The sequence below is a fragment of the Natrix helvetica genome (genome assembly GCF_964273705.1).
Source record: "Natrix helvetica genome assembly, chromosome: 7".
Lineage (NCBI taxonomy): Eukaryota > Metazoa > Chordata > Lepidosauria > Squamata > Natricidae > Natrix > Natrix helvetica.
This window is the reverse complement of record NC_138558.1, coordinates 72,277,952-72,297,761: the sequence shown is the minus strand read 5'-3', so window position 1 is coordinate 72,297,761 and position 19,810 is coordinate 72,277,952. Positions and strand designations below refer to the sequence as shown.

The 19,810-nt window shown below is 43.2% G+C and overlaps 1 protein-coding gene across 1 annotated transcript in view; it reads left to right on the top strand.

The window, feature by feature from the left end:
- Positions 1-19,810, top strand: part of ARAP2 (ArfGAP with RhoGAP domain, ankyrin repeat and PH domain 2) — a gene marked incomplete at its 5' end in the record, with an annotated part of 134,152 nt that overhangs the window by 62,747 nt on the left and 51,595 nt on the right. Inside the window, 6 exons of the mRNA XM_081960293.1 lie at positions 622-820; positions 3,331-3,394; positions 5,386-5,549; positions 8,075-8,287; positions 9,998-10,103; positions 13,406-13,553. Coding sequence (XP_081816419.1) covers positions 622-820; positions 3,331-3,394; positions 5,386-5,549; positions 8,075-8,287; positions 9,998-10,103; positions 13,406-13,553 — 894 coding nt within the window. The remainder of the gene's footprint in view (positions 1-621; positions 821-3,330; positions 3,395-5,385; positions 5,550-8,074; positions 8,288-9,997; positions 10,104-13,405; positions 13,554-19,810) is intronic.

The following is a 19,810-nucleotide window of genomic DNA, read 5'->3' as shown; positions in this document are numbered from 1 at the left end:
CTATATAATTGAAATTGAAAACCCGTAGAATTCAATATAGTTACCGTAGAATTCAATATAGTTACCGTAGAATTCAATATAGTTTCTGCCCTGGGATAGAAGCTGCTTTTCAGCCTATTTGTCCTAGTTTTTATTGTCCTGTACCGGCTGCCAGATGGTAATAGTTCAAAAAAATGGTGCCCAGGATGAGGTCATGTTTTGAACTTTCTTAAGGCAGTGGGGGCTATAAAGCTCTTCCAAAGAGAGGAGGGGGCAACCAATGATCCTCTGGGCAATGACGTTGACCCTCTGGAGCTCTGTCCTATCTGCCCCTGTGCAATTGGCAATCATACACAGGTGCAGTAAGTTAAAATACTCTCTAGGGTGCAGTGGTAGAAGGTCACCAGCAGTTTTCCATTCAGTTGTTGTTTCCTGAGAAGTCTCAGATAGTATAATCTCTGCTGGGCCCTTTTGACCAGGGCTGCAATGTGAGTTGTCCTCTTTTATGACAACACCCAGAAACTTAAAACTGGCCACTTGCCCCACTCGGTCTCCATTTTTAAGCAAGGAGTGAACTTTTGTATTCTAAGAAGGAGCTTTGGCTCAAACCTTTGTACTAATTTTTGTTTCTGTTCGCAATAGCACTTTGTACCTGAATTGGCCCGAGGTCTTCAGGAAAGAGAGACTGATGTCATCGGCCAGTTGTTCTACAAGGATTGCCAGGACTTGGATAATTGGAAAAAAGGCTGGTTTGCTTTAGAGAAGACCAGCTTGTATTTTTGCCTGGAACTGGAAAATTTGCAAGAGAATTCAATGTATCTAAGGCGGCTCCAGGAGTTAAGTAAGACTTAAAAGGAAAACATTAGATTGATTTCATAACAGCTTGAAAACTTCACAAATCCATTGTGAACAGATAGGGATATCTTGGGTTAAATACAGGTAGTTCTCGACTCATTGTTCTGACCTAAGCTTCCTGAGACAGTAAAAAATTACACACTTAGTCCCAAAAACCACTTTTTATTTAAAAAGCTGTGAATTATGGTCATTCACAGCCCATAATGACTCACAAATAGTTTGTGAAGAGTCCGACAGAAGTCTGTCACAGTCTTTCAGGGTAAGGCTCATAAGCACCCACCTTTATCTCCCTTGAAATGCTGCTGGAGACCTAACTGCCAATTTGCAAGGCCAAATGGAGCACAGAGTCAAATAGAGTTTCTCAAAGTTTGAACCGACCAGAACGAACAAAGTTGCTTCCTGCAAAAGCTCACCTCCGTTTGCTCCTCTTTTATATCTTATGGGAGGGGCCAATCATCTCCAAGCCTTACTCCCGAGTTGCTATTTTTGTCTTAACTGTTCTTGCCTTCTGGCAGCTCTGCACATGCGCTCATTGGGAACAGGCTCCCCCTGTTCCTCTGCCTCGCCAATGTCAGGCTCTGAAGGCAGCACATAATTCCCAGATGGTCCTGGCTGCCTCTCTACCACCAACACAGATCCCTTGTCCGAGCCTTCTCCAGGCTCCAGGACTGGCCCGTGCTCCTCCCCAACCTCCTCACTGTCCGACTCAACTGCCAGCTCCGCAGGCCACTGCCAGACCGCAATACTCATGACTACGGCCATTGTAACTTCAAACACTCATTAAATGAACTGTTGTAAGCAGTAGTGGGACCCTACCAGTTTAACAACCAGTTCGATGATTACATGCTTTGCACAGGTGCAGAGTTTTGAGAAAACTTACCTTTGGTGTTACTGCTGGGGAGGAAAACAGCTGAGGCAGGCCAATCTGCTTTGCCGCGCGACTCAGCTGAGAGGATATGGGTCAGTAAAACGCAAGGGTGGGTGGGCGGTCCCAGCTGATCATCAGAGCGAACCAGAACTGGTTCGCTCCCAGATAATCGTCGGAGCTACCGGTTCGCCCAAACTGGTCCGAACCGGTAGAATCCTACCCCTGGTTGTAAGTCAAGAAGTAACTGTAGTTTCCTGAATCTCGTGGTTTCTTCTCACACGACTTCAGGAACATATGAAGCAATAATTGTCAAGTACTGGGATATATCAGTTAGCTGTATTGCCTCAGTCATTATGATGAAGGAATGGCCATAAGACATTCGGATTGTAAAGAAGTAGAATTGTAAAGTTGGCTTTGCTAAGGTGTGTAAAAATGAACACCAGAAGAGAAAGTGACTGGTCAGCCGTGATCATGTTAGATGACACTTGAGTGATCCAGGCAATTAAGAAACCCATCCTATCTACTCCAAAATTCCACCTTCCACATGGCAGCAAGAGCACCTATCAGAAAGATCCCATACTTCACTGGACATTCACGTTACCTGAGAGTAGATTCAGCTCTCTTATTAAAGCTTAAGGATCTTTCTCTCCAAGTTCAACCTAGCAATCCAACAGGGATGAGAACTGTAGGGATGACAATCAGCGAATCAGAACTCAAGAGCCAATAAAGGAGAATATTTGTAGCTCAGGGTTGAAATGAGGAAATTCACCCAAAGTCACCCAGCCAGTTTTCATGCCCACGTTGGGACTAGAACTCACCATCTCCTGGTGATTGGCCCAAAGTCACATCCAGACTAGAGACTGTGTCATATAATATATGTGGGTATGTGGGTATATGCATAAGTCAGTCTTCCTTTCTTTCTTTTCTTTCTTTCCTTCTTTTCTTTCTTCCTTCCTTTTTCCTTCCTTTTTTCCTTCCTTTCTTTTCCTTCCTTCCTTCCTTCCTTCCTTCCTTCCTTCCTTCCTTCCTTCCTTCTTTCTTTCTTATTTTGTCATGTTTATTCAGTGTATATTGGAGGTGGTGACATTTTCAGAGCTGTATGCAATGAAATGTCATTTTAATATATGTCCATTAGTGTACATTTAAAGTGACAATAACATTATTCTTCTCTTCTCTCCTCCCTTTTCTTCTTCTCTCTTCTCATTTATTTGTCTCTCTTCTCTCTTCTCTTCTTCTCTCTTATCTCATATCTTATCTTCTCTTTTCTTATCTCTAATTTCATCTCTTCTCCTCTCCTCTTATCTCTATTATCTCTCATATCTTCTCTTCTCCTCTCCTCTCCCCTCCCTCTCCCTGCTCTTCCCCTCCCCTGGCAAGCAGCAATAAATAAATTACTCTGAAATAGCTCCTCCTTTCATTCTTGTTTCCTTGAGCCAGATATCTACTTCTTTCCTCTTTACTACTTGCTAACTTCTCTTAATTCCATGCCCTGAGACAAAGGGCTATTAAAAATAGATTATTTCCAAGCCTCACTGTTACTGAGCGTAAGTTTCCTTATAGATTTCCTGCACTTAGGAAAAAAGCGGATTTGTTTAAGTGTGTCAACAGCTCTGCCTTTCATGTTTCAGCGATCAGCAGCTGCGTCCAGAATGGAGAAAAAACAGATGTTCTGCTCCTGGTCGAGAAAGGAAGGTAAGCTGTAAATTATAGGTGCTTAAGAAAAGGATGAGGGCTGAGCAAACCAGTTGGAGGGATTTGCTACAGATCTTGGCAAATATCCCATTAGCAGATGTGTGGGTGGGTACATACCTTTTGAAAACGCTCAAGACAGATGGAGATAGTTCTGCCTTGATGCTGTTCTGACACAGCTCCCCAAGCACGACAAACCCTTTGTGTTTAAATAAATGATTCCTTTATTAGAAGCGCCAGCAGCCCCGGCAAAAGGCTTCTCTCTCTCTCAACGCAGGCCAACAAGTTTGTCCAGGAGGTTAGATGTCTGCCACATCTATTCATCTCCGCCCCCTCCCTTTTATCCCCAGAGCTAGGGTGGGGCTTGTCTAGCAGCAGTGGCTCTTCTGTCCCAAGGACCGGCCCATAGACTTCCACTGCTCTCCTCTCCTCTTCTTTCTGCCTATCTGCATGTCAGGCACTGGGCAGTGAAAAATGGTTCATAAAACTGGTTCCATCCATTATGCGTAGTCCTCGACTTACAACCAAAACTGAGCCCAAACTCGCTGTTCCTCGCTGAGATACTTGTGAAGTGAGCTTTGCTCCATTTTACGACCCTGCTTGCCAGGGTGGTTAAGTGAATCACTGCAGCTGTTAAGTGAGTTGCACAGTTGTTAAGTGAATCTGGCTTCCCCACTGACTTTACTTGTGAGAAGGTCATAAGTCGTGATTACGTGCCCTCCACCACACACACACACACCCCGGGGACACTGCAACCGTCATAAATATGAGGTTGCCAAGCATTCAAATTTTGATCGCATGGCCATGGCGATACTGCAGTGGTCATGGGTGTGAAAAAAGATCCTAAGTCACTTTTTTTCAAAGATGTTGAAAATTGGGTCACTGTCGTAAGTCAAGAACTGCCTACTGAGACCCAACTTTTGTCCTTTTGTCCCCTTAACAACTTGATTCTTTTCCCTGAAGAAGCTTTCCCTGGCTTTTGTCCACCCTGCTTCACTGACTTTCAACGGTTTTTCCCGCTCTTTTACCTGTCAGCGCACAGGTTTCCTCAGAGCTATATTTGACAGCGGTGGCCATTTTGTTACCATGGCGGTGATTTTGTACAGGCCTGGTATCATTTGTAGGTGCGCTATTGATTGAGGCTTATATTTTTTTTACCAAGAAATGCTTAAAAATGTCCTTTTCATGCACCGAGACCTGGAAATTGGAAGAGCAGCCGCATGCAGTACGCATGCGCACGCTGGGAAGATTATCTTCCCATTTCCAGCACTCGCATGCACACTGGCCACCTGGTCTTCCGGTTTCTGGCACCCATGTGTGCATGAAGACCAACTGGCCGTTGTACATGCGTGTCCCAGAAACTGGAAGATCATCTTCCCAGCGCATGCAAGCCAGTGGGCGTCTGCTCTTCCAGTTTCTGGTGTTCCCACGTATGTGAAGAACAGTTAGCCAGCGCACCAGAACACGGAAGAGCAACAGGTGGCTGATGGCTCTGCATGCCAGTTCCAGCATGCGTGGCATAGGTTTGTCATCACGGGTCTAGTGTCACATTTGTGTGATTGGTTCTCGTCCTGGGTTTTCATTGACAAATAGAGCATTTTCACCTCTCTCTCTCTTTCTCTCTCTGTCTCTTTCTCTATCTCTGTCTCTCTCTTTCTCTCTCTTTCTCTCTGTCTGTCTCTGTCTTTCTCCCTTTCTCTCTGTCTCTCTCTTTCTCTGTCTTTGTCTGTCTCTCTCTCTCTCTGTCTCTCTCTCTCTTTCTCTCTCTCTGTCTCTCTCTCTTTCTCTCTCTCTGTCTCTCTCTCTTTCTCTCTCTTTCTTTCTCTCTCTCTCTTTCTCTCTCTGTCTCTCTCTCCCTCTCTTTCTTACTTTCTCTCTCTCTCTCTCTCTTTCTCTCTGTCTCTCTCTCTGTCCGCCTCTGTCTCTCTCTCTCTCTCTCTCTCTCTCTCTCTCTCTCTCCACCTTTTGCTGTTTTTCCTCAAACTTTTTTGCAGGACATTATACATCCGTGGCCACACCAAGTTGGATTTCACCGTCTGGCATAGTGCCATTGAAAAAGCAGCCGGTACCAATGGCAACCTGTTAGAAGATCAGCAGCTCAGCAGAAATGATGTGCCGATTATAGTCAACAGCTGTATCGCATTTGTTACGCAATATGGTAAGTGGAGATGGGCATTTGTTCAGATTCCCGAAAATTGGAGAGGTACTCGGATAGAGGACTTAAGAAGCATCGCCGTTGGATTACATTACATGGGCTTGAGCTGTGATGTGTAAAGACTACATTTTGAGTTGTGTTTGCTGTAATGATGAGTTCGGAGTAGTGTTGTGGCCCACCAGCGGCCAGTGGAGCTGGTGACAGACTCAGACCAGTGAGGAAGTTGGGGAGGAACATGGAGTCTGGGGAAAGCTTTGATATAGGCCTCTGTGTCGGAGGCAGAGATGGGGGGAGGGCTGTCCGACAGTTATCAGCTGCCTTCGGAGTCAGAGATCAGTGGGGCAGAAGAACAGCTGGAGCCTGTTCCCAGTGTGTGCATGCGCAGAGCTGCCAGGAGAAGGGAACAGCTAAGAAACAAGGGTTGATTCAGGAGTAAAGGCACCGTTGAGGGTGAATGGCCCCTCCCATAGGGAATAAAGAGGAGCGAAAGGGGAGTGGAGTTTGCAAGATATAATTAGTTCAATTCATTAGGGTGGAGATCTGCTCCTGACTTCTTGCCAAGTAATTACTGCTACAGCATGGAGTTTCGAAGATATCGGCCTGGCAGCTCTTCAAGCCGGATAAAGGTCTGTAGTTGTGAAATCTCTTAAAAGACAGTTGGCCGGGACTTGGCTGGAGAGGAATTCACTTTAAAGCTGAATAAAAGAGGTTTTATCGGGACGAGAATTCGGCTTCATGCTTTTGGGAAGCCTAGGTCAGAACAGTAGGTGTGTTGAGAATGGAACGTGTACAGTACTAACTTGGTACTCGTCTTTAATTGGTTCCGGGAGGCACGATGAGTGCCAAAAACTATGAGTACCAAGCAAAATTTTCCCATAAGGAATACTGAATAGTGAGTCACAAGGCAGCTGACACTGAGTAGCTTGTGTGTTGAGTACCAAACAAATGAGTACTGGGACCACATTGCATTGAGTATCAAACTTGATGAGTTTCAAAGCAGTTGACTACCAAGGGACCACCGTATCTCATTACAACACTGGGAAATTAAAATTAGAGCGTCCTAGAGAACCAGAGGGATCTATTTTATTGGTAGGGAATAATTAACTGTACAGTGATGATTTCCTGCGCAGGACAGGTTGCTCTCAAATTACATCCAAAGTTCTGTTGGCGAATGTTTGAAGTTGCCACTGCGCTGAAAAAAAGTACCTTAATGATCGTTTTTCACACTGAATTATCCCCATGGTCATGTGATCAAAATCCGGACACTTGGCAGCTGAAAGTTTTCCGCGCCTAGGGTTCATGCGATTGCTTTTTGCGACTTTCTGACAAGCAAAATCAATGGGGAAGCCCGGTTCCCTTAACAACCTTGTGATGAAACTGAACAACTTCACCAATTCACTTAACAACTGTTGCAAGAAAGGTTGTAAACGAGGCAAAACTCACTTCGTCGGCTCTCTAGGCACAGGGAAATTTTGGGCTCAGGTATGGGCCTAAGGGCCACCTGTATCTGATGTGGCGTTTTTGAAAATGTCACTCCGGCTACAAAGACAGCAGCTTGTATGGTTGGTTGGCAATTGTTCTTCCACAATATCCCTACCTACCGACTTCCATTTTTAGTGTTCTGGTTATAAGAACATTTTGCCAGCCACACTCCCTAAGACCACGGGTGTCAAACCCATGGGCCGGATGTCGCCGGACCACGGGATGCTTAGATCTGGCCTGTGAGTGTGCCCTGGGAACAGCAAAGGACCGCTCCGTGGTGCATAACCCAGTGAAAAGGGAACTCGGGAGGGCTGCGCACGGCTCTCCTGAGCTCCGTTTTCACTGGCAGAGGGTTGCAGGAGGCCCTTCCAGCCAAAAACGGAGCTCGGGAGCCCATTTTCATAGGCTCTCAGCCCCCCCCCCCCGACATGAGTGACATCATGCTGGCCACACCCACTCTGGCCATGCCCACTCCAGCCCCCCCCCCTCTCCCCGAGGTCAAACACAACCTTGATGGATGAAATCGAGTTTAACACCCCTGCCTGAGACGCTTCGAATGAGAATAGAGCTGGAAAGGACCTTGGAGGTCTTCTAGTTCATCCCCCTGCTCAAGCAGGAGACCCTATCCCATTTCAGACAAGTGGCCATCCAGTCTCTTCTTAAAAACCTCCAGTGATGAAGCTCCCACATCTTCTGGACGCAAGCTCTTCCACTGGTTAATTGTCCTGACTGTTAGGAAATGTCTCCTTCCTTCCAGGTTGCTTCTCTCTTTGATGAGTTCCCAACCATTGGTTCTTGTCTTGCTCTTCCAGTAATCATAAGCAAGGATTTGATCTTAAATTATCAATCTTGGGACAACCTAGAACTCTTTGAAGTTCAACTCCTGAAGATTGGACTTGGTTCTCCAGTTTGGATAGTCATATTCTTTCGGGGAGGGGGGAGAGTTGATATTTACATGGGGGTTAAGTACTTAAGAGATGGAACATCTTGTTTCTTTGACATTTTTAAAATGTTTTTATGATAACTTAATTTTTTTCTTATTTAAGGTTTGGGAAGCAAACATATCTACCTGAAGAATGGAGAGCCTTCATGTGTGAGGGAGCTTCTGGAATGTTTTAAAAAAGATGCCAGAATTGTTAAGCTGAGGGCTGGGACGAACCGGTTGGAAGATGTTACGGATACACTAAAATGTTTTCTTTATGAAATAGATGATGCACTTCTGACCAAAGAACTTTATCCTTTTTGGATCTCAGCATTAGGTAATGCATTATTGAGTAGCTCTGAAGCTCTATCTATGCACCTGGATAGAAGATAAAACATAGAATAACAGAGTTGGAAGGGATCTTGGTGGTCTTCTAGTCCAACCCCCTGCTCAAGCAGGAGACCCTATATTATTTCAGAGATATGGTTATCCAACATCTTCTTAAAAACTTCCAGTGTTGGAACATCTACAGCTCCTGGGGACAAGTTTTTCCACTGATTAATTGTTCTAACTCTCAGGAAATTTCTCCTTAGTTCTAGGTTGCTTCTCTCCTTGATTAGTTTCCATTTATTGTTTCTTGTCCTGCCTTCAGGTGTTCTGGAGAATAGGTTGACCCCTCTTTTCTTTGTAGGAGCCTGTTCTGACCTAGGCTTCCCCAGCAGCACGAAGCCGAGTCCTCGTCCCGATAAACCCCTTTTATTTAATTTACAGTGAATTCCTCTCCAGCAAAGTCTTTCCTCTCCCACAGTCTTTCTAGATAGCTCACAATTACTGACCTTTATCAGGCTTGGAGAGTGGCCAGGCCGATATCTTTCAGGTGCCGCAATACTTGGCAAGAATGCAGGAATGAACTAATTGTCTCCTGCAAACTCCACTCCCCTTTCGCTCCTCTTTTGTTCCCTATAGGAGGGTCCATTCACCATCCATCTATGGCCTTACTCCCAAGTCGACCCCTGTTCTTTAGCTGTTCCCTTCATTTGGCAGCTCTGTGCATGTGCACACTGGGTACAGGCTCCAGCTGTTCTTCTGCCCCCCTGATGTCTGACTCCGAAGGCAGCTGATAAGTGGCATATGGCTCTGGCCCCCTCTCTGCCTCTGACACACAGCCCTCCTCAGAGCCTTCCCAAGACTCCAAGACTGGCCCAGGTTCCTCCCCAACCTCCTCACTGTCCGAATCTGCTGCCAGCTCTGCATCACTGCCCCACAAATATTGTAACAGTGCCATAATGCCGTTCCTAGTCCTTCTTTTCATTAGACTAGACGTACCCAATTCCTGTACTATTCTTCATACGTTTTAGCCTCCAGCTACCTGATCATTTTGGTTGCTCTTCTCTGCACTCTTTCCAAAGTATCAACATCTTTTTTATATTGTGGTGATGAACAAAACTCAGTTGTGACCAAAACTCAGTTATGATCATAAGTCAAGGATTATACCTGTATTTGTATTGTGTTGATAAAGGAGAGGATGATTGCCTAAATAATCTTTGCAAAAGCCTCGGTGCTGCTGAAGGGACTGGCCAATTTCAGTTGCCTTTTTATCAGCATGGTAGTTACCATATTTTTGGAGTATAAGACCCACCAAGATTTTGAAGAGGCAAATTTTTTAAAAAAGTTTTTGCACTCTGCAGACCTCCCAAAAACGGCCTGTGTTTTCCAAAAACGGGCTCGTTTTTTTTTTCAAAAAAAGTGGATGAATAGCCTTTAGGAGGCTTGTAGAGTGCTCCTGGGGGGGGGGGGAGGAACCAACAAAAACAGCCCATTTTTCATTCATTTCTGCCCTCCCCAGCCCCTAGGAGCACTCTAAAAGCTTCCTAGAGGCTTTGCGCATCCATTTTGGTGAAGGGAGGCTAAGAATGCCGTATTCAGTGTATAAGATGCACCCAGATTTTCACCCTCTTTTTTGAGGGAAAAAGGTGCGTCTTATACTCAGAAAAATATGGTAATCCATGTGGGTAATTTAATTTCTACCCTTCCTCTTCTCCATCAGATACACTTGATGACAAAGACAGGGTGAGAAAATACAGCACCTTCATTCGCACACTTCCACCTGTCAACAAAGCAACTCTGGCAGCATTAATGGAACACCTCTACAGGTCAGTCTGAAAGCACGATTCGGTGGTACAATCGTCATCATACGAATGGAGCTGGAAGGGACCTCGGAGGTCTTCTAGTCCAGCAGGAGGCCCCTATACCTGTGATGGTGAACCTGTGGCACGTGGGGCAGAGGTGACGTGCAGAGCCTTCTCTGTGGGCCATCGCCAGCTGCTCTTCTGGTTTCCGGCATGTGCATGGACACCAGCCAGGTGGTCTTCGCACACGCTGGAGCACTGGAAACCTAAAGACCAGCTGGCGGAAACACAGGGACCAAGTGGTGGGCACGTGCAAGTCCGTAGCGGGGTGTACCGGTGCCTGCTGGGAGCACCAGGTACCATTCCGGTACGGTGCTTCAGAGGGCCCATCCGTCCGCCCTCCCTCCTTACCTGTATTTGAGCCAATCGGGACTTAGGCACACGGAGCATACGGGGCCTACGTGATGCTCCGCCGAGCAGCTGGAGCGTTGCAGAGCAGTTGCGGAGCATCGCAGGCAATAAGTACGCATGCACTCGCTGCATGTGTGCTGTGCGCTTTCATGTGGTGGACGCCTGGTCCCGTTGCACAAGTTGCACCAGAAGCTGACCAGTTTCTTCTTGAAAACCTCCAGTGATGGAGCACCCACAACTTCTGTTCCACTGTCTAATTGTCTTCACGGTTTTGAAGTTTCTCTCCTTGGTTAGTTGCTTCTCTCCTTGATTAGTTTCCATCCCTTGTTTCTTGTCCTGCCTTCAGGTGCTTTGGAAAATAAGTTGACCCTCTTCTCTTTGTGGAAGCCTCTCAAATACCGGGACACTGCTTTCATGTCCCTCCTAGTCCTTCTTTTCTTTAGACTAGCCCAAGGGTCGGCAACCTTAAACACTAAAAGAGCCATGAAGGTGCTAACCGGAAGCCCCCTGTTCAATTCTGGAGCTGCCGGAAGTCCGGTTCCTCCACCATAGAGTCTCCTCCTAGGGCAGCATCCTTTTTCCTCTGCTGACCAGAAGTCCGATTCCCTCACCATAGAGTCTCCTCCTAGGGCAGCATCCTTTTTCCTCTACTGACCAGAAGTCCGATTCCCTCACCATAGAGTCTCCTCCTAGGGCAGCATCCTTTTTCCTCTGCTGACCAGAAGTCCGATTCCCCCACCATAGAGTCTCCTCCTAGGGCAGCATCCTTTTTCCTCTGCTGACCAGAAGTCCGATTCCCTCACCATAGAGTCTCCTCCTAGGGCAGCATCCTTTTTCCTCTACTGACCAGAAGTCCGATTCCCCCACCATAGAGTCTCCTACTAGCGCAGCATCATTTTTCTTCTACTTGTCCTAACCGAAAACCCTATCAATTGTGGAGCTGACCAGCGACAGGGAGCCGCAGCAGAGGGATGAAAGAGCCACATGCGGCTCCAGAGCCGCAGTTTGATGACCCCTGAACTAGTCAAACCCAAATCCTGCATCCGTTCGTCATGTGTTTTAGTCCCCAGGCCTTTAATCCAGCATATCACAATCCATCGTATTATAATAATAGCATGGAACTAGCACCTTTTGCAGGTGAGCGGGTTGCATTAGAATAAATATTTCGCATGCATAATTTGAAATATTCATGAGATGATTTAAGCGGGGACGGCGTGACTAGTTTATCCAGCTTTCATGAGACTGGCTGACCTTTTCAAAAAACAGTTCAGGACTGTCAGGGAAAGTCATTGCTAAAAGATCAACAAAGTAAAGTCAATGCGTGTAAATAGCAACGAAGGTTGCTCAAATGTAACCAGATCTCGCATACACGTATACCGTACTTTTTAGAGTATAAAACACACTTTCCCCCTAAAACTCCAGACTGTGGGCAGAGTTAGCCTGCAATGCTGCATTCTAGCCACCATGGAAGGACGGATGGACAGAAGGAAGGACTAGCAATAGACTTATATTATAACAATTTTGGTCCTCATTTTACTGAACTTGGAAGAATGGAAAGCTGAGTCAACCTTGAGCTGGTCAGGATCGAACTCCAGACTGTGGGCAGAGTTACCCTGCAACGCTGCATTCTAACCACTGTGCCACCATGGAAGGGAGGAAGGGAGGGAGGGAAGGAAGGAGGGAGGGCAATAGCAATAGAACCTAGACTTATATACCACTTCATAAAGCTTTACAGCACTTTATAAACAGTTTACAGAGTCAGCATATTGCCCCCAATAGTCTGGGTCCTCATTTTACCAAACTCCGAAGGATGGAAGGTAGAATCTGCCTTCAGCCTCTAAGGATCGAACTTCTGGCAGTCAGCAGAATTAGCCTGCAATTCTGCATTTTAACCACAGGAAAGGAAAGGAAACGAAAGAAGGAAAGGTAAGGAAAGAGAGGAACGAAGAGACTAGCAATAGCACTTAGATTTATATCCTGCTTCACAGTGCTTTACAGCCCTCTCAAAGTGGTTTACAGAGTCAGTATATCACCCCCAACAATCTGGGTCCTCAATTTACCCACCTCGGAAGGATGGAAGCCTGAGTCGACCTTGAGCTGGTCAGGATCGATTCCAGACTGTGGGCAGAGTTAGCCTGCAATGCTACATTCTAACCACTGCACCACCACCGCTCAAGAAAGGGATTGTATCAAACTAGAGGCATGAGAATCATTATTGTTAGGGGTATCTCCGTTGGGAGACAGAAAATAGTGCAGCGGAATGTACAGCTAGAGAGAAAGAACGTTGCTAGTAGAAAAAACACACGAGTAGAGTTTCAGACACTGCTAGTAAAAAACAAGTAGCTTTACTACTAATAATTGCTTCACAAGCAGTGATAGTAGATTTATGTCCAAACACAATTCAAAGAACAAACAATTGCTTACAGTCGCAGTTCACGTTCCAGTCATCAAGTGAGCAAGTAGTGATCAAGCATAGGACAAGCAGAGAGAGAGAGAGAGAGTGAGCTCTCCTGACTCCCTCTTATTGTAGAGTTAATTACAGCTGATAAGTACATTCACCCATTTAAAGCAACAACGACCATTTGTTATTGTATATAGATATATGTTGCCTACCCAACACTAGGAGTATACTCCCAACAATCATTTAATGGGCTGGGAAAATGTAGAAGTTCAATTTAATGGGAACATCTCATTGAGTCAAACTCTGTTGTCGGAAAAGTCAACCCATGGCCACATCAGTGCCTGTTGTGTCCTGCCAGTGGCAGAGCTGGCAGCAAATTTGGACAGTGAGAAGGTTGGGGAGGAACATGGGCCACTCCTGGAGTCTGGGGAAGGCTCTGATGAGGGCTCTGTGTCGGAGGCAGAGAGAGGGATATATATATATATATTAACGGATTTATGAACTTCATCTGCAGGGTTCAGAAATGTTCAGAAATCAACCTGATGGAGCCCCACCATCTAGCGATGGCTTTCTCCTCCTGCTTGTTTCAAACCAAAGGACAAAACAGTGAAGAAGTTGATGTGGTCGAGGACCTCATTGTCAATTACGTGCAGCTTTTTGACGTGAGTACTTGGCATGCCGATATGATGGCCCTGGAGGTAGAATTCAGCAAATGGGATGAAAACTTCAATCCAGCTTTTCGTCTCTTTGCATGGGAAGGTTGTTGCTGTTGTTGTTGTTGTTGTTGTTGTTGTTGTTGTTGTTTGTTGTTATTATTATTATTATTATTATTATTATTATTATTATTATTATTATTATTATTATTATTATTATTATTGAAAATAAGCTGGGTGTGATATTTGCTTTATAATCTGAATGGTTCTGAACATAACCCAGGGTTTTGCTGAATCGGCTGCCTTCAGCTGTCGACTCCCATGATTTTCTTTTTTTAAAAGTTTTTTTTATTTTATTTTTAAAACGAACACAAACAGACAGAAAAAAAACACCACAAAACCATCTTCCATTACAAATTGTAGAAAGTGTGACGGTTGGTTACAAAAACTTCTGTGCATCCTTTCCACAGTCATCACCTATAATTCATATCGAATCACATATTTTTAAATCAAGTATGCAGTATTTATATACATTGCTTTCATCATATCTCAGCCTTCATTTGACTCTAATTGTTTTTACATCCTTTTATATGAAATATTCCAATTTAAAGCAACACCACATAATGACATTCCATTAACTCCTCCCAACATCCTACAATAAAATTGCATCTTTATAACATGTTCTAAATAAAAAAATGATTATGTTTAATTTCTAAACTTACTTTCATAGTCTCCATTTGCAATTTATATAGAATTTCCTCTTAACAAACCAATACATATATATGCATTATTATCATTTATTTAACTATAACCATTATTACTTCATTCTATACATAATACTCTAAATTTAACTAAATTTTACTTAATTTTTATTATGCTTTCATTACATCAACCTGTGTGTTTCCAGTAATAGTGCAGTCTTATATCTTTTGCTATTTGTAGCATTAGCATTCTGATTAATTTCTTGGTAAGTCTTATATAAATTTCTCTTCGCAAGTTATTGTTCATTTCATTTTTTATGTAAACTCGAAACCCTCCATTTGCTTCTTCAATCAGCTTATCTTTAGTTATCACTCATGCTTCTGATAAATTTTCTCTCCTTACTTCCATCAATTTTTCTCTCTTTTCTTCTTCTGTACTTTGAAGTCTGGGATAGAGTTCCAGTCCATCTATCTCCCCTTTCCATATTCTACTCTTTTCATTTCCAGCCAGGCTCAGTTTACTATCAATATCAACAGTTTTCTTGCTTCTTTGACTATTTTTCCCTTCAATTTTTAGAACTCTGTCCTCCACATTTTCCATTTGATAAACATCCTCAATTTTCCCATCAAATTTTACTGTGCTGTGTTCTATATTCTCTAATCTCTTCTCAATTTTTTTCTGTTACTGCTAAGATATTTTGAATTCCAAACATAATCATTTTTAATGTTAAGGTTTCTTTTTCTTGTTGCACCATTTTCCAATTTGTAAACGCTGCCACTATAACATTCAAAGCTTTTTGTTAGATTTGAAGCGAGTTCATTTATAATCTTTCAAAGTCAAGTTCTCTCCTCTCTCCACTCCAGCTATTGAAAGAGCTCCCAAAGAGCACCTGTATGAACAACCCGTGCTCTTCCCACTATCACTCACAGTAAACAAGCTGAGAGACCTTGAAGTGTAAAACAAATGATCAAAGGGGAAAAAAACAATATTTCCAGCCTCCAGTCTCCAAGTGACAGTGTTACTTCCTTTCCTTCTATTGTTACAGACCTTTTTGTATTTGTTTTAATATCTTCTTTATAATCCAAACTTACAGAAAAAAGAAAAAAATGTCTTAAATGGAGAAAAAAAACCATCCAGTCCAGCATTGTAAAAATAAATAAAAACATTCTTAATCCATTGGTATATATAAAAAAATAAAAAGTAGTAGAAGAAAAGCTAATCCATTCAGTTTAAAAAATAGGAAATATTTGCAAAAGTTCCATCCATGAAAAAAGATCTTAAAAAACAAGGATAACACACTTCCTAATGTAGCTTAATTTCGTGGCTTACGTTCTTCTGTTTTCAAATTTAATCTAACTTTGATTTTTTGGAGGTAATCTCTTGTCTAATAATAAAATTTCCTCACCAAACGGCACACTTTCTCTTTCTGTTTTCCTCCCCTTCTGGAGCTTCCCAACTTCAGCAGCTTCAGTGGTTGCGCTTCTATCGCCGGCAAGAAAAGATTCTCCTGGATCAATCAGGGACTTTGCGGTGTCCCTGAGATCAGCAGGATGTACTCTTCCCTAGCACCGTCTCTTCAGGACGGTTTAGGTCCAAAAAGGACCATCCAGTGGCAAAAGTATCAACTGCGATTTGGAGCTGCAAGATCGCACGTCGTCTTGTTGCAACGTCAGCTCCTCCTCAATCGACTCCCATGATTTTCATTAAAGATGTAGAATATTGGAAAACCCTTAGGAGCCCTGGGTGATGCTAATGCTGTGTTTTTCGCTAAAGGTGTTGTTATGTCTCTGGGGTCATTCTCCACAGGACTGGCTTGTTTACAAAGTCAAGAGCATACAGGATTTTCCGTGTGCATGGTAGGCGTGCTTACAAAATGCTTCCTTCCTTATGTATACACAACAGAGTTGTTGTGGGGGCCTTGGTCAGTCAGAGAGCACCCATTTTCTAAAAGTAGTTTAGCAGTAGCTCTTCTTGGAAATATACCAGCATTTTGTTCTTCTCTTTTATATACCGCTCTCTTTTTCGTCTTTCGTTTCCTTCTTTCCTCCCTCCCTCCCCCTCCTCTCCCCCTTCCTTCTCTTCCCCTGTCCTCCCATCTCCTTCCCTCCCTCCCTCCCTCTCTTCATTACATTTATGACACTATTGGAAATGTAAGATAGATAGATAGATAAACAGACAGATAATAGATAGATAGTAGGTTAATAGATGGATGGATGGATGGATGGATGGATGGATGGATGGATGGATGGATAGATAGATAGATAGATGATAGAGAGATAGAGAGATGATAGATAGAGAGATAATAGGTTAATAGATAGGTAGATAGATAGATAGAAGATAGATAGATAGATAGATAGATGATAGATAGATAGATAGATAGATAGATAGATAGATAGATAGATGATAGATGATAGATAGATAGATAGATGATAGATAGATAATAGGTAGATAGATAGGTAGATAGATAGATAATAGGTCGACAGATAGATAGATAATAGATAGATAGATAATAGATTGATAGATAGATAAAGAGATACAGAGAGAGAGAGAGAGAGAGAGAGAGAAAGAAAGATACAGACAGAAACAGACAGACACACCTGCACACCTGCCAAATTGTACCAGTAGCATTACAAATACTTGCATTAGAAAACTTTAAATGCTTGTTTTTACTTACACTGGTTCTTTTTTTTAAAGCAATGTTTAATTTATAACCACCGCAGAAGCAAAGATTGAGGTTTAGCGTTTGAAAACATTTCTCTGTGGATGTTCTGTTTTACTTTTTAGAAAGATCAAAAGAAGGCCGCTAGCACCTTTTGTAAAAATGTTTTTATCTTGAATTGCAGCTCACTTTATCAGATGCAAAAACGTGGCTGAACGAATGTAAGATATAAGGATGGGATTTTAATTGAAGTGCGCTGGGTAAAAAGGAAGGGAAGGCAGGAGGGCTAGAGAAATTCGTAGGATTAGGAGCCAGTGCTCCTAATAAAACACATTGCTGCCATTGTTTGAAAGTTCTTTTCTTTTTCAAGTGTCCGTATTAGTTTATCAAAATGTAAAAACAGAAATAGAAAGAAAAAAGAAAATGGGAAAACAGGAGGAAAAAAGGAAGAGGAAAACGTGTAGGAGAAAGGGGAAAAGGAAAATAAAAGCATTGTCGTCCAATTCCTTTTGGCACAGTAGAATAATGTACAACTTCGACTTTTTACTTTTACATAATAACTTAATTAGCCATTCCTATCATATTTCCCCCAAAATGAGACATTTTTTCATGAAAACTAGCCATTTCTATAACAACAAATCCATCTAATCGGCAAAACCCAAAATCAAATTTTCATTTTTTTTCCCACCTCAAACACAAAGTCCAGAAGTGGTTTCCAAGTAGAAATGTAGGTATTTGTACCATTTCCCCGGAAATAAGACAGGGTCTTATTTTCTTTTAACCCCTAAAATAAGCGCTTGGCCTTGTTTTCGGGGAGGTCTTATTATTTTTGAGGTGCAGGAGGCGGCGAGCGTGGTCACCTCACAACTGCTGCTGTGTTGCAATATTTTCAGGGAGGGCTTATTTTAGCCCATGCGCTCAAAAACCTGATTGGGCTTATTATCCGGGAGGTCTTATTTTGGGGAAAACAGGGTAGGACAACTACTTTATCAAATCAGCAAAACCCCAAACAAAAGTTTCATTATCCCCCCCCCACCTCAATGTCAAGTCCAAAAGCAATTTCTAAATAGAAATAAAAATTGTGTCAATTTTTCAATCGTTTCAGAATAACGGAGTTGGAAGGGACCTTGGAGGTCATCTAGTCTGACCCCCTGCTAAAAATACTCTGTTTCATGTTCCAAAATGTGTAGACTACTCAAAAACTATATTTTTGCTCTTATTGGTTGGGGTAATGAATCTGGCCTATTTCTGTCCAGCTAATCTCTCTCTCTCTCTCTCTCTCTCTCTCTCTCTCACTCTGTATCTATGCTTTCTCAATGGCAGCTTCAGGCTTAAAGACATATGGACTTCAACTCCCAGAATTCCCCAGCAAGCTGAGTGGGGAACACTGGGAGTTAAAGTCTGCACATGTTCAAGTTGGTGAGGTTGAGAAACAGTGGTTGACCCCAGCATTGCTTTGGGGACGAGAGCCAAACATTCTGGGCCTGAAGGAGGCAAGAACCAGGTTTTTGGTCCAGCATCTTCATCACTAGCCCACACTAGAATAGAATAACAGAGTTGGAACGGACCTTGGAGGTCTTCTAGTCCAACCCCCTGCTTAGGCAGGAAACCCTACACCACTTCAGACAAATGGTTATCCAACATCTTCTTAAAACCGTCCAGTGTTGGAGCATTCACAACTTCTGGAGGCAATTTCTGTTCCACTGATTAATTGTTCTAACTGTCAGGAAATTTCTCCTCAGTTCTAAGTTGCTTCTCTCCTTGATTAGTTTCCACCCATTGCTTCTTGTTCTACTCTCAGGTGCTTTGGAGAATAGCTTGACTCCCTCTTCTTTGTGGCAGCCCTGAAATAAATTTGACATCAGTCGAGTGGCTGATTAAATGAGTCACAGCTCATGAAAGCTTATGCATTTTAATACATTTTATTAGTTGAAAAACGTGCTACCTGACTCCTGATTTGTAGTTTCCAGAGACAAGCCATGGCCCTCTTCCTATCATTTTTTAAATGAGTTGATATTCACTTTTCTTTTTCTAGTGGTATCATCGAAATACAAAAACTGTTAAAATAGTGTTAAAACTTAAGTTTTCCTTAAGTACAGGTAGTCCTTAACTTTCCGTTATTAAGCAAGACAGATGTTAAGTGCACTTTGCTCCCTTTTAAAGACCTTTCTTGCCACTGTCATTAAGTGAATCATTGCAATGGTTCAGTTAGTCGCACTGTTGTTAAATGAATCTTGCTTCCCCATGGAGTTTGCTGGTCAGAAGGTCGCAAAAGGGGATCATGCAACCCTGGGACACTGCGACCGTCATAAATACGAGACAAGTTACCAAGCTTCTGAATTTCGATCACGTGACCGAAGGTGATGCTGTGGGGGTTGTAAGTGTGAAAAATGGTCATGTCACGATCACTAGGTGGCTCAGTGGCTAAGACACAGAGCTTGTCGATCAGAAAGATGGGCAGTTCGGCGGTTCGAATCCCTAGTACAGGTCTTCTGCATGAGCAGGGGGTTGGACTAGATGACCTCCAAGGTCCCTTCCAGCTCTATTACTGTTACTTCTTCCAGTGCCGTTGTAAATTTGAACGGTCCCTAAACGAACATTTGTAAGTTGAGGACTACCTGTAACTCTTTCAAAATCCATCTTCTTGGTTTCTACTGCTCCTCATTTTGTTTCGCTGCGCAATTTGGAGGCCTGTTTAGTGCTTGTAAAATTTGCTAATTCCCCCTTGATTTGCGGTGTGCGAGATCGACGCGTAACTGCGAGAAAACGTAAGCCAATAATGGAAACCTCAAAAGCTGCCATAAAACTGTCCAGAAAAGCCGATAATGAAATATCTAGTTGTAAATGTAAAATGGCCAGTAAAATAACCAGATTTTACTACATACCTGGGCAGGTCACATAAAGG